At 36.6% G+C, this 15,220-nt stretch overlaps 1 protein-coding gene across 1 annotated transcript; it reads right to left on the bottom strand.

The window, feature by feature from the left end:
- Positions 1 to 1,273: 1,273 nt before the first annotated feature.
- On the bottom strand, positions 1,274 to 6,611 carry LOC140306911 (leucine-rich repeat-containing protein 4C-like). The gene has a single exon (XM_072385549.1). It carries the CDS (start codon positions 6,524 to 6,526, stop codon positions 4,592 to 4,594), a length of 1,935 nt encoding a protein of 644 aa, XP_072241650.1. The 5' UTR covers positions 6,527 to 6,611; the 3' UTR covers positions 1,274 to 4,591.
- Positions 6,612 to 15,220: the final 8,609 nt, after the last annotated feature.

Raw genomic sequence — 15,220 nt, 5'->3', positions numbered from 1 at the left:
ATGTTGAGTGTATTCTTTAATGCTTTACCTCTTTATATTTTTTGCTTATTGAACTGCTTATCATTTCAGCAGCCCAATGACCTTTTAATATTTACAGTTGGTTTGGGTGGTATTACTCAAGCAGCAGTTTCACCCTTGATGGATACATCTGATTAAAACTGCCTGCTATGAAAATATGGTAAAATGTAATGTGCTTTAATCTTTGTGTCTGACAAATTAACTTAATCACAAATAAGCAAATAGACAATGCTGAAAATATGTAATAAACATAGAAGTAAGTAGTTTGATTGTTTGTAGTATTTGATTGCTGATGGTAATAGTGTTTAAAGGCACTCTGTACATGTTGTACCGCCTCATGATATGTATGGACTGTCCTTATAATATGCTTCGTGTTTACATGCATATTAACAATATAAATCAGTCAGAATAATCTGAAGCCTGACTTGAAGTGAATGAACAAATAAATCCAAAACTCTTTATAGTTGTAATGCTGGGAATTACAAAAACCTTTATCATATTTGATAGTGAATCATAGTTTTAGCGGCCGACGAGATCTAAATACTCATTTAACCAATAACAAGTTCTAAGATCACATCATGTTTGTGTCTTACTTTAGATCAGTTTTCACTCCAGGATGTGAAGTGTTGGTTTAGTATTTGCTTGTTGAGAAGGCAACAATACATGAAACAGTATTATTGAATATTACGTAAGGTCTCTAAAGATACATCACTGACAGTGAGGTATCACTCATCAGTGAGTGAGAGCTGCTGTTTGTTGCTATAAATTCCTCTCCACTCATAATACCTTTTATTACAACAAAATATTGGATTTTATAAATTAGAATCGAAAATGTCATATAAATTTAAAAAATGAGCTTTAAAACAAATCTGTGCACTTGTGATTGTAAATTTAAAGGGCATTTCAAAAGACATAACATTGTTAGAATTTTCTTTTAAAAAATGATATATAAAAAGAAGGCCTAAAAAGAATCTAAAGTTTCATTCATTTCTCTTTCATTTTTGAAAATGAAAGTGGAAATGGTCATTTATTGATTGATAATGCCATATATGAACATTCTTAGATAAATATACAATGTAATTCATTACTACTACTGCAGACATTGGGACTGCAAAGAAATGGAAAAAAGACAATGTGCTGCACATCAGCTCTAATTCTTTCTGTTGAAATAATGTCATTGCACGGGTTGAAAACAAGAACCAGACGATACAGAAAAACAACAATAGTTTATTTTAACCATATTTTGTGTATGAACTACAAACTCTGGTCTCTATAATCAATCTTCATATCTTTTAAAGGTCATGAAAGAATGCTTACATGAAAATCAATCTCTTACTCTGTTACAGCGTGTTTCTCTATTTTCACTTTTAGGACAGGTTGTTGTCACATGTAAAATCAAAGTTCAAATTTTTTTCTTTTTCTTGTATTTTATTCTCAAAATGTATTTTATAGAAATCTACCACTAGAACAGCATTCCCTCTCAGAGAAAAAAATTACTAAAAAAATGTATGTGTCTGTGTGTGTGTGTGTGGGGGGGGGGGGGGGGGGGGGGGGGGGGGGGGGGGGGATGGGGTGGGTGGGATGGGGGTACTGACCGAAATATTTAAATATCTTACATACATGACAGCTTGACTAAAATGTAGGAAATTTACCATTGAAATTTTCAGACAATTTACCTTCAACTAAATGTGAAATGGGAAGTCGGTTACAGTTGTCAACAAAGAAATTGAGATCCACAACCCACCACAACTTAAATACATAATAATGACACATACCCAGGCCGAACTATGGTTTACAAATGTGCCAAACTCCACAAAAGTGCCATTATGGGATGAAGAGTGTCTAGCTGGTGGGAACAAAAAAAGAAAAAAGGAAAAAAAATGATCAGAGTAATCCATTATTTTATTCAGTCTGGGCCCTTATTAACATAGGACCTCATTTAAAGTAGGAATCTTCACATTTGTCTTCTGTGATGCATGCTCACATTGAATGACTCAAGTTTCTTGTTTCGCTCAAATTTACAGAATTAATCAGAACTCTTGATTTAAAAAAAAAAAAACAAACAAAAAAAAAACATACTGTACAGTGAGTATGAAACCAAATTAATTTGAATCTCAAATTGTACAAGAGCTCCCACTGATGACTTCTGTTGAAGCTTCCAGAATTATTTATCTTTCAGAGAAAAAAGTGTGAAAAGTTAATTATGAAATTTTCTGTCAAATTTCTGAATGATAAAAGTCATGTCTAGTTGGCAATGAATAGGGTTAATTTTCTGCACTGTTTTTACAAAAAAACAACAACCAAAACAATTGTTGATTATCAACAAATGTAATCTATGCAAATTCCTGATGCTTTACATACCACAAGTAAACCTAGTTCTGTGCAAATTGGCCTTTTGATAATTTTCTCCTTTAATTTCATATTGTGGTCACGTCAGTTTGAAGCAAAATAGCATTGGAAATTGGTTATTTGTATGTGATGCAGTAAAGTTGGGGAATTGGAATATGTTTTATCGAGTTCAAAACACTCATTTCATGTAGGTTTTAACAGTCAGAGTTTTGTACTGAAGGAATTCTATTATCCTTGAAATTATCTTTGTACTACAATGGATGATAGTGTGCATAGAGTAATACTGCTGTATTTTACTTTCATTGTCAGAAATTGAGTGGTGCTTTGATAAATGGGAGAGCAGAAGGCAGGTGCTTCATCATGGACAGCCTGTAAACTTAAATTTTATTTTATTTTTTTACATCACCGTTGACGCATACAGTCAAAAAAAATTTTTTCAAATCTCTCAACATCATAGAGGTTTAGGGGAAAAAATCAGGTTTGCAGAATTTACTGTAAATCCACAGACATTTTGCTACTTTAATTTCATAAAAACACAAAACTGAATGAAGTATGGCAGTGGCTTGGCCTTGTTATATATTTTACTGTTAAACAGAAACTGCACTTATTTGCTAAAAATAATCCTGGGACCATCTGCCAAATTTCTCCCTAACCACTGCATTTATGGTGCCTGGCATCATCTTTACAGTGGATACTCTGAAATAGATTCCAGGATATGTGCACCTGCAGAGCTGTGTCCATCCAAAGCCCATGGGTAAATCAATTAAAATGTAAATTGTGTTGTCGCTAAGGGAGCTGGAGAGAGGCAGGTGCAACTCAAACATCTGGTTGATGCCCGATCTCACACATTCAGCCTGACTGTAAAGCCTCCTGTAGCATAAGCCTTGCCACTTGGGGCCAAGTCCTATGGTTGGCAAGGGCAGTGTATGAATCTGGGGCTGCCAGACATCCCCATGTGGAAATATGGCACGCAGATGACAGGCAATGTGCTCAGACAGCTGTATAATGGGTTTAAGTTCTTTTCTCACAGCACTCCTGGAGTACTGCTGAAAGGTAATGGGTCTCAGCATGAAAAAAAAAAAAAAAAAACATAAATTGGCTTCTTACCAATCATTTTCATATGTAACAGTATTAAGCACTATAAGGTAAATGTGAGGTAAGGATACATTTGAAACTTTTGGGGGAAGAGGGCTTCTGCCAGAATTCAAAATAATCTATATCTAGATGGATATTATTCCCATCCTGTTCAATTACAATGATTGTTTTAAAGCATTCATTAATGCCGCTTTGACTTTCAGAATCTCAATAATTCATAATGCAATCGATGATATGCTCCATAACAATGTGTAGAGGTCTCTGAAAGGCCGGTGGGCTTGAATCAAGACAAATTTGAGACTGAGGACAAAATTATATTTGGCATTTACATTAGGAACAGAAAGACATACATATCAATAGACTTTAAGAAACAAATCATTGGTAATAGTGTGACTCCACTTCAGCAGTAGTCAAAAGCAGGATATATTCCCTCCTTGTAAAGTAAGATCCTCAGTCTGTAGATGATAGAGCAGAGAGAGCTTAATGTATGTGACAGTTATAATTAAAGAGTGAATTATGATCAAATTTCATTACTGACACTTTCGTTTTGTCACTCAGTGCAAAATGATGTACAACAGTTTAATCCTTTTCAGTTCCAGATGGTCACAAAAGATTTCATCACTTCATCTGCAGCTGGAGAAAATCTCTAATGTGTTCTAGATTTCTTTGATACATGGGGAAAAAATGAGGTTATTCATCTGATACAAGATCTGTAGTTACACCAAAAGAACAACTAAAAAGGAATGAGAATTAGCTTTATCTTCAACGGCTGTCCTCTGAAAAAAGCTTGAAAGCATATTAGTAAACCAAGCTTGTGACATGAGAGGAAGAAAAGAAGAAATCATGAATAAGTGATGAAAAAATAACTGTAGAATTCTTTTTTTTTCTTGATTCAACCACAATATTTTTTCTTAAATAAATAGCTTTGTTTTTGTAAAGACACTTTTTGAAACAGTAGACATACTCTAATTCCCAAAGTCATTAAATTAACATCACCAGTCAGGGATTTGCCAAACACGAATCTGTTCTTCCAAGTCTGAGCTACAGTCTTAATAACTAATTGTCAGTACTGTCCAGTCAGAAATGCCACTAGGTAATTCCATCAGTTTTATAATGTCTCACGAAAGTTTTAGATTTGGGTCTCTTGTACATTGTCTTTTGAGCTTGCCCGGACTAACAAAGGTTCGTGCGCTGAGCTGTGTATGGAATTGATGGTGGAGGCATGGTTATACGTAGTTTTGTAGGTGTTATAGTGGTTGAGGTGCTCGTGCTCAATAGGTGGAAGAGTCAGGTGGCCCTCCATGCCTGGACCCCCTGTGACACAATCTTCATCCACATTAATGATCTCAATGGTGCGCGTGGGTGCATGGTGGTTCTGCTGGTGGTGTTGTTTTCGCATCTTGTAGAAGATTATCAGCATGACAGCTGCCATTAGTGTGATTGCAACAAAACAGCCAATGATGATCTTGGTTGTCTTCATTACCTCATCCAAGCCATTTAGTGAACTCTCCGTGACAGGGATGGTATAGGTCTTCTCGGTGGCACGGGTGGAGACTGGAGTTCTGACTGTAGTGGTTGTTGTAGAAGTGGGTGAAAGAGACTCCCATGTACCAGCGGAGGGTGTTGATCCCACCTTCTGTTGAACAGTAGTGGTGAAGCCTTCATTATGTGGTGTTTCTATTGTCTCAACTGTCACTGTGGTAAAGTAGCTGAAACTGCTGTTCTCTGTAGAAGACACATTTAGTGTGGCAGATGCTGTTGTGTTACCAGCAGAATTACTGACCATACATGTATATGTGCCTGTGTCCTGCATGGTTACATTGGTAAAGTTCAGTGTACCATCATTTAGCACAGAGATTCTGACCTTGTATGCACCGTGTGTCATGATGGAACCATTAGGTGTAATCCAGCTCACTGAGGTCAACGAGCTGGCTCTGCATTTCAACTCTGCAGCGCTTCCCTCTGTCACATTTAGGTCTGCAGGAGGCTCCACAATAACAGGAGCATAACAGTGAAAGTAATTCTGATCCAGCTCGCCGATATATCGTCCCTTATGTTGGGAAGGTGAGCTGCAGCGGGCACAGCAGCTGGTGTTCGCTGGCACCATCTCCTTAAGCCACCAACTGAGCCAGAGGATGTCACAGTTGCAATTCCATGGGTTGTGGTGCAAGTGAACCCTCTCCAGGTGATGTAAAGGAGTGAAGAGATCATGGGGCAAAAGGGTAAGGTTATTGTGGGCTAGATTAAGCTCCACAAGTGACTGCAGGTCATCAAAGGAGTTTCTTTCTATGATCTGGATCTGAGCATGCATCATCCAAAGCTTTTGCAAGTGGATAAGCCCTTTAAATGAACCAGGTCGGATCACAGATAGCTGATTTCCGGACATCTCAAGTTCATCCAGTTTTACCAAAGGAATAAGATTGGGAATTTCCTTCAGATTGCACATCCCCAAATTTAAGTAACGCAGATTGCTCAGCCCTTCAAAGGCTCCCTCTGATATGTAGGAGAGCCGTTTGAGCTCTCCAAGGTCCAACCTTCGTAATGAGGGAACTCTGTTGAAAGCATAGGAGGGAATGCTCTCTATTGGGTTATTCCTAAGCCAAAGCTCCTTTAGTTTTGATAGATACTCAAATGCCCCATTTGGTATGGTGGTGAGGCGGTTATCAAAAAGCTCCAAGGTATTGAGGCTAGCCAGTCCATTGAAGGCCCCAAGCTCAATTTTACGTATGTGGTTTTTGCTTAGCTGCAGAATCTCCAAATGTCTTAGGTGCTTGAAGCTGTCCACTTTAATGACCTGAATGAAATTTTCTTGCAGATTCAGGTAGCGTGTGTTGGTAGAGATGCCATCAGGAACATCTCGCAGGCCTCTACGGGTGCAAATGACTTTGCTGAATTGGTTACTACAGGAGCAGACAGAGGGACACGTCTGAGCACGCACTAGTCCTGCCACAACCAGCAGCTGGAGGGCCAGTAGCAGCACAAATAAAGGGTCGGACAAGGCCCGGTTCCACCTAGGACCTCGCATCATCTGCTGCTGCTGAGAGGAGGTCATCTTGTTGAACATTCATAATTCATTGACTGGTCTTCCACTCTTTAAAGAGGATTTGGGCCCACTGTAAATAAAATGAGAGAAAAAGAAAAGAGCTCAGTGATTGTGTCGCAAAGTATAAAGCATGTTTGAGATGATCACATTCAGATATAATATTCTAGAAAGAAAAAATACAGACATAACAACCTAAAACCTAATCCTCAAAGTTCGGATTCGAGAGATTTTGTTCCTTGATGTTTGTGCATCTCTTTTAGCAACTACCTATAACACCCACACACAAAACTGTAACACTGATGGAGTGTCTTATAACCATTTTTCTTTCTGGGTGCACTATCCCCACAATCCCAATCCTGGCCATATAAAAAAATAAATCGGCATGAAGCTACTGACTTCTGTATTGCATCTCTGAAATGGAGGAAAGAAAAGAGGAAAAACAGCTACAACTGCTGAATTGTGTGATTTATATTTGAAACTAGGGTTACTTAAATAATAATCAAACTTGCCACCTACTAGTACTTGTACTGAGTTGAGGTATTATAGAAAGATCTGATTACAACTCAACCTTCCTCAAAGGCCTCCATGCCATTTAAATGTTACACTAGTGAGTCAAAATGGGATTGCAGAATATGTCTGTGCAACTCTATGAAACATGCCAAAGAAACTGTGATAACACACACAAAAATTTGGCAATTAGGATTTACTGTGTGGAAGAGGGATCATGCTGTGGCAGCTAATGGAGCATGATTTAAATAGAGAAGTTAATTTAATTGATTCAGTGTATGCATTCTTCTTTTTTCTTCTTAAGAATTCCTTCAATTCTCATAGAAATGTATGCTATCATTGCTGCATTGTGATTAAATGTTAAAAAAGTTTTATCATTGTTTGTTGTTTTTTTCTCTCTGCTTATAATTTAAACTAAATGGTCTCTTTTTTTAAGAAAAAATAACTACAAAACATTTCTGATTCTAGTTTAACTTTTTCAGAGCATGTTAGTAAGGCTAACTTCACTGAGCCACTGATCTTCCTTCCTTGTATAGCTCCGTGTGTTTTTGTAGTTGGAAGTAGGAGCAGCTACAGTGAGAGGCTCATCTCACTGCGCTGCAGGACTGAGAGGTTCAGGAGGTCCTTTGTCCCCATAACAGTGACTGCCAATTTCTCACATTTATTTATTTAATTTCATTTAATTTCATTATCATTATTGTTCTAATATACAATCATTGTAAATATTTCAATTCAGCGACATGACAATTTGAATTTCCTTGAGGGGGGATGAATAAGGTATTTTTCTATTCTTTCTATCCTATTCTTTTCTAGTTGTTTTAAATCAATTTATAGTTAAAAACTAGGTTGTAGCTGCACAGTGTGCAAAGCAATGCAAACTAATACATTTTTAAAACTAATATTGCAGTTTTCAGTAACAATCTTTATTTCAAATGCTGAAGTAAACATCACTCAAGTAGTCTTAACAATGTTTGTGTATCATACAGTTCTAAGATTTATTTTTATATCAGATAAAGGTGTAAGATCAAAATATTGTAAAATATTTTTTTTACATTTTCTGTCATCACTAAAAGTTTTTTGTTTTTTTTCTCTATATATGTGAAATATTTGGCAGGTTGGAAATGAGTCACCTACCTCACACAGATAAAGAGAAACATTTATAGTCTCTATTTTACCTGACCTGAATGTTTTTGAGTGTGGGAGGAAACTGGAGCATGTTAAGTAAATCAGTGTGATCACAAAGAAAAATATGCACACTCCAAAACAGTGTTTGTAACAACCTCATGTGAAAATACTGATCCAGTGTGGAGTGTACTTTTACTTAAAATAAATATGAAAAAAATAACAATAGAAACTTTTATCTTTAAACAGGCTGATCACGTGGCCCAAAGGAGGAAACTTTTTTTCTTTGAGTATGTGTAATGATGAAACTAACTAGTCTGTATTTCCTTGACTTGCGTACAAAAAGCAAGTCTTTGAAAAAAATATAAATTTGACAACTGTGCGATAAACATTGATAAAACTGCTTGAGTGATCACTTTTATTTACATACGTTTCAGCAAATATCATACACTGTGTTGGGATACACACAGACGCAACACATTTACCATCACTTTGAAATATGTCTGTCTTATTAGCCTGACAGCTGACTCTTCAGCACTGTCTTGCTTTATTGCAATATTTTCTGTTTCTGTACAGTGTGTTCAATACAAAGCCTAATCTGCAAAAGAAAGCTCTTCACTTAAGAACGAGCAGGCTATTACTGTAACTACTGATTAATTGCTAGATTACTGGCTCCATTAATTCTTCAATTACAAAACTCAAAGCAGCCAAAGCCTGGGGTGGAGGAAGAATGTGTTTCCAAGCAGGCAGCCAGACAAATGTGACAGGGATCACACACCAGGCTGACTGTTGCATTCCATTGTGCCATCTTTGATTTGTTGACATTAAAACTTTGCACAAACCAAGCCAGTGTGGTACAATTCAGGGTGCAAGATGAGATTTCTGTTTGTATGTTCTCTTCACCCCATGGTCAAAAAGTACAAAAACAGAAAATGTATGGGAATATTAAAATAACAAATATTTTATTCAGTCAAAAACAGCGTTTTCTCAAAGTAAAATTCAGTCAGTTTTATAACCGACAAGAACACAAGCTCCTAAAATTCTCAGTCACTGTTTCTCATTCTACAATTTACTTATCCCTCTTTTTAACATGTCAAACCTTGAAAAGGGACAAACAATGAATCAGCTGAACTGAATCCAAATTCAGTAAAACAGTAGAAAATATGAAGCTGATTTACAAAGCAAAACTAGATTTACATAGTGCAGCGACGAAATGAGATAAAAAGAGAAAACAGAAATGAGATAAAATAATGCATTTTCACCTCTTGAGAAAGATTATAAACTGCGAAGTGTCTCTTTATCTGGAAGAGAGTAATACAGTATGACCCAGATTTATAGGAGGGCAGTCAATTGAACAGCAAGATCTGCAACAATTCTGAATTCATTGCTGGCTTATTAACTGCAAACAGTTCACACCATAGTTAAATATACTGGGGAAATATGCTTGTAAGTAAATTTTAGATGACAGTGCAGCAAAGATGAAAAAAGAAAAAAAAATATGATATCTTTAGAGTGACAACTTGATTGATTCTGTAATTTTACAACATCCGAACTTAATGAATCCATACCATGTAATTGAACAATTGAGAGGTAATCTGTGAAAGCTATGGTATGTTCATTAAACAAACAAAAAAAGCATGGTATGCTTCATCACCACATGAATACACAATGAATTTCACAAGATGATGTAAGGTGGGATGTACAGAACCAAAGGAACTTGTGTTTGAGTCAACTTGGACGGCTATTTTTTCACTTCCTGGTTGTATACACTAACTGCCTACTTTGGGTTTCACCTGTCATTTGATTATGTTCATGCACTAGAAAGGGTCATAGTTCAATTTAAAACTCACTGTTATATATAAATATTTACAATTGGAGGAACTTTTATTATATGCTTTCTGAACTTAGTCCAATCTGGGAATAAGGCACATGTGAATCCCTCTGCTACATATACACAGGTTTGTAGCCTAATTATACACATTTGACATCAGTTTCTTACAATTTCAACCCTTCATGGTTTTATACACTTACACACATATTATACAAAGAAAGTAACATTTTTGATGATCTATGACTTAAAGATTTATATTTTGCAGCATCCATAACTAAGAACACTGAGTATTTTTTTTGTGTAAACGTTTTAAAATTTGCCCTATACTGTATTATCTGGACATGTTGACAAAATAAGGAATTTGATTTTTATGTTTTTTCTTTCTTTTTAATCTTCATAATATTCTAAAAGCATTGGGTCTTGTAACTGCAACAGAAGCACTTACAAGTGCTTATTAGAAAATAACACTCACCACATTATTCCTTAGGGTAATGTGGTCATGATGTAGTTACATCAGCCAACCAGTTATTCTTTTTCTTTTTTTCTTCCCCACAAACCATCCCTGAGGACCTGCCATCAGACCACTTTAAGGTAACCATTGGGAAAGCCATGGAGTCGAGTGACTCATCTTTTAAGTGACAAAACAAATCAATATGTGTACATAAATACAGCTGCTGCCTGGTTACTTAAGAAGTCTTTGTTACTTAAGGAGTCTTCTCTGAGTAACAATATTATCACTGTTTAATGATCTGTATTTGTGTGTGTGTTATGTAAAATATTATCTCAAACAACTGGCCTACTTGTCATGCAGCAATCCTAATGACAAAATTAATCCCCCTCAATTGGGTGCAAAACTGATGAAGATGCTTATTTATACAGATTCTGCCTGAATGTATCTATGATTAGATGAACTGCATTATGAGAAATCCATGCGTCTCATAAAACACTGACCTTGTTAGCAGACCACAATCTTACACGTGGAGCACATATATTCAGCACGTCAAGGCTATATACATATATATATATATATAATTTCAAATCTTCTTAGTGCACATATTGTGCAGCAGAGCAGTTTCCCCTGGCTCATAGTCTCAGACCTTTTTCATGAGTAGTCTAATTCTGGGGTCTGTATCGTAGTTTTGTATTATAAATCATTTGAAGAGGATTACATTTTTTATCAGGGCCACAGGAAATTCAAGTGGGGCCCAAGACCCTAAAAATAGTTCTAATGACGCTCCTCCTTGGAATCAAGATTTGAGTGATTTTTTTTATTCTTTTTCCATGATCAGCAAGCATTTCCTTCCCTCAGCTGTCACAAATACATCTATGGCTTCATTTGAAAGGTGGCGAAACTGAGAGTGGAATTGCTTGAGTCTGTCTTCACTCAGTTAATGCTTGAGTGCCTGCTGATTATGAACTTTTCAATAAGGAGTGCCTGACAGAAGCTTTGGCTCTCGCATTGCATTGCACGGAGGGAAATGGATGATGAGAGAATTTGAAGTGCGAGATGCTTGTGACAGTGGAAGGTCGGCATGTATGGCAGAAAGAGACAGAAAGAAGGAGGGGCAGATTAATGAGATATAAATCGAATCAGGTCAGGTCTTCAGCTCCAAGTATAAACTAGAATCTTTTCAGGATTCCTGTATAAGAGGGACACCCACCACATGCATCACAGCGCCTCTCTTTTTCATCTCTGCAACCTTGAATCATAGAGAGAACATTTAATAAGGAGTTCCTGTCAAAGCTGCTGCATTGTTACAATCACATGTGTTATTTTACAAATGTATGTGTATAATGATACATAATGTTTTTATGTTGATTTTATTCCTGATGTGCCTGATTGTTACAGCTATGGTTGTGTATAAGTACTTTATAGATAAAGTTGGTATGGCAAGTGTAGTCTGTTTGTCACTGTTGATCTTATCCAGTGTATTTGATGGGGTAAAGACAAGACATATAATCTTGTGCTGGAGTCAGGATTAAGGACTTCTTTGTTTCTGTTGCAACAACTGTTTATATTTTAAAGATGTAAACAGTGTGTCACTCAGCATGACTCAACTGTTTTGTATTCAAGATGAGACATTTTTTCAGCCTTTAAATCTGAAATATCTGGAATGATTGTTCAAGATTTCAATGAAAACAGCTGAAACGTTGCGTAAAATGTATTCTGCCAGCAAAATAAATACAGCTGCATTTCTTTTCACCTGCCATAACATTAAAACAACTGAGGGATAAGGTGAACAACACTGATAATTGTGATACAATGCAAAGAGTCCCACCATGCACGTGGGTAGTGCTTTTACATTATTACAGATCCTAACCAAAAAAAAACCCCTGCTAAGTAAGAGCTTGAAGAAAAAGTGCTGTTGAAAACACCCAAGTTCCCAATCTCGTTAAATTTCTGCAGGATGTGCCAGAACAAGCCCAAACATTTTGGTCTCCCTTGCTGCAGAAGAATCAGTGCATCCTCTGTGTGCATTTAAGGCGACACGTTTTCAAAGCTGTGATCACTGAGTACACAGTTAGGGGGCCAGCATATCACTGAGAGCTGCGTATGAAAAATGCACACATCAAGCAGCCCAAACTACTCCATCACTGAACTACTTGCTGCGGTTGGCAGTTTTAGACAGTGAGCTGCCTCATAAGTTGTTTGTGTTACAGCTTTACAACTTTTCAAAAGATTTATGAGTGTTGATACATTTCAACCTTACATTTGTGTTCCTCACAAATTAACATGCTGCTGTATTAACATGATAGTCTCAGAATCATAGTTGATTAGATCCTTCAAGCACAGAATCACATATTTGCAGATCACTGTTTGCAGACAATTTATCTGTCCTTGGAGGTTTCTGGAGGTTCCTAGCTTAACCCCCTTTAGCAATGGGCCTAATGGCCTGTTTACTTCTGTCCACTGCTTTTCTGCAGTTTAAGATACAGACGGATGAACTTATTCAAAGACACCATTAAATTACATGCTTAGGGATGATAGCAACAAAAATATATATAAAAGATGGTTACACTGTACGTCTTTTTTTTTTTCTTGACTAGATGAATGTAACAGACAAGCTGAGTATTTTGAATTGGTGTTAACTAGCCAAGTGAGAAAAAAACTGACAGCTATTCCCCTACCCACAGCCTGACATCCACTCACAGCTTGTCTGTCTCACCCATAACTGGATGGTGAAATTAAATTTCATGCATCTGACAAATATATATGCAAGCAGCATCACACTGTAGATCAGCTGGTCAAATATGTTGCCGTAACTAGCGGAGCACATGTAGCTTAAAATACCACCTCTACTTACATAAATTAACAATGTGGTACATTAACAAGTACCCCTTGTCAATTCCCATCTAAATAACACACATATGTGATTTTTGTCATGTTTTATACTTAATCATCGGTCCTAGTTGTCATAAAAAATCTTAGACACACCTCTTCCCCAAAACCTTTGCTCCAGGTATTGTGACTCCTGTTTGTGTTACATGCATCGTGCATCAATACAGTTTTGTGTAAACAAGGCAGAAAAAGTTTTTGCCATCTTGTTAACGTGAAAATGCTGTCCTACATAGAAACAATTAATTTACAGTGAATGGTAAAAAAAACCCAAAAAAAAACAACAACACAAAAATGCATTTAGACAGATGCAAACCCTTCTAATGAGCTGTTGTAACATTAGCAAACAAGTAAATCATCTGTCCCAGCTGGTCTGCCCATAAATGATTTAAAGTACAAGGAGCCATCCATATTTGGCATCATCACAACAGATTTTTCACAATGATCACATTGATTGGCATTCACAGACTTCAGAAATTGTTGGCTTTCCCATGAAGATACATTACAATCTGAAATAACTTTTTTTTCCCAATTGCAATGGTGTAAAAACAAAACTATCAGTAAAATTACAATATTTTGATCTATCAGGTAATCTGAAAATTACATTCATTTATTAAAATATCGAGGAACTATTAAAATATAAACACTCTGCAGTAGAGTACAAGAGAGTTTTAATCTCTCTAAAAAGGAAAAAAAAAAGTTGACTTCTGTTCAGCGAACATGTCCCTAACATGACCTGGACACTTAGGTTAACTTACATTGCTGCACAGATTTGTTCATTCTTCCACCAGCCTTGAAAGCCTTGAAAGCTTTTTCTTCTGTCAGCTGTATCAGTGAGAACCAGTGAGGCATGTAAGGTCATGCTACAAGCTCAAGTGACTGGAAAGTATGGCTTAATGTAACCATGAACAAAGAGTGAGAATTTAATGAAACGCTCTGGGGTGGAAGATTAGATGGGTAGCCCATCTTGGTTATAGCTGAATGACAGGGTCATAGCTTAGTTACATAACTTATGGATAATTTCTGTATTCATGTAAACAAAAAGTAACAGAAATGGTTGTCCACACAACATTAAACAAAATGAGACAAACTGTGTCCCCCCCAAAGTAAGTTTTCCTATTTTACAGTTCAGTGAAACACTAAAAACTAAAAATTAATTTGATCTAATTAATCATTTGCAATTTACCCTAATACCTTGGTAAATTTAACTTTTTTTTAGAAAAAAAGGGTTTATCGGTAGATTTCTACCCCATGGAGCCCTGTAAATGTTAGCTTTTTTATGTGGTAACTTCGGTTTACATGCACTCAGAAACTAAGCTGTTTCATCGTACTGTTGCCACAGGTTATGACTATAACAGTTTTGCGATCAGTGCTTCTTCATACAAACATGGATTACATGTGTTACATGTGTAACACTGTTTAAAATGAGGCATCATTCTCTATTTTTGAAAGGCGCCATTATTAGCGATGACGCTTTTCTGAGTCACCATGATGCCTATTGGAGAGACATTTTGCAGTATTGCGAAGACAGTGTATCACTATTTCAGCACATTATGTTTGTTATGCAGGTGTAGACAAATCCTACACTGGCAGAGAGCAGGTGGCTTCCCCCTAAATAAATAAAAAATGACCCATGACATTGAAATTTGCACACATGCATGGGCATCCACTCTAACAGCTTGAGGTATAGTCAAGGAATGGTGTGGCAAATGTCCAGTCACATGGAATAAGAGAACTACCCACATGAATGAATGTCCAAACAGTATACCAAGAGTCTCACTGAAGTCATTAAAAAAGCACAATGATTATGATTTGTGATGAAAATAAAACCGTCAAGAAATGACAAATAAAAACCTGTCTGAGATCAATGTTTTGATTTGTCTGGGGAAAATAAAATCAATAACACCAAAGGAAGACT

Source organism: Leuresthes tenuis, unplaced genomic scaffold (genome assembly GCF_036924035.1).
Source record: "Leuresthes tenuis unplaced genomic scaffold, fLeuTen1.0.hap1 SCAF_5, whole genome shotgun sequence".
Lineage (NCBI taxonomy): Eukaryota > Metazoa > Chordata > Actinopteri > Atheriniformes > Atherinopsidae > Leuresthes > Leuresthes tenuis.
Note: the sequence above shows the minus strand (reverse complement) of the source record. Positions and strands in the feature narration are given on the sequence as shown.

Excerpts from the sequence above, each read along its gene's own strand:
- LOC140306911 (XM_072385549.1), bottom strand. The coding sequence starts at position 6,526 with ATGTTCAACAAGATGACCTCCTCTCAGCAGCAGCAGATGATGCGAGGT.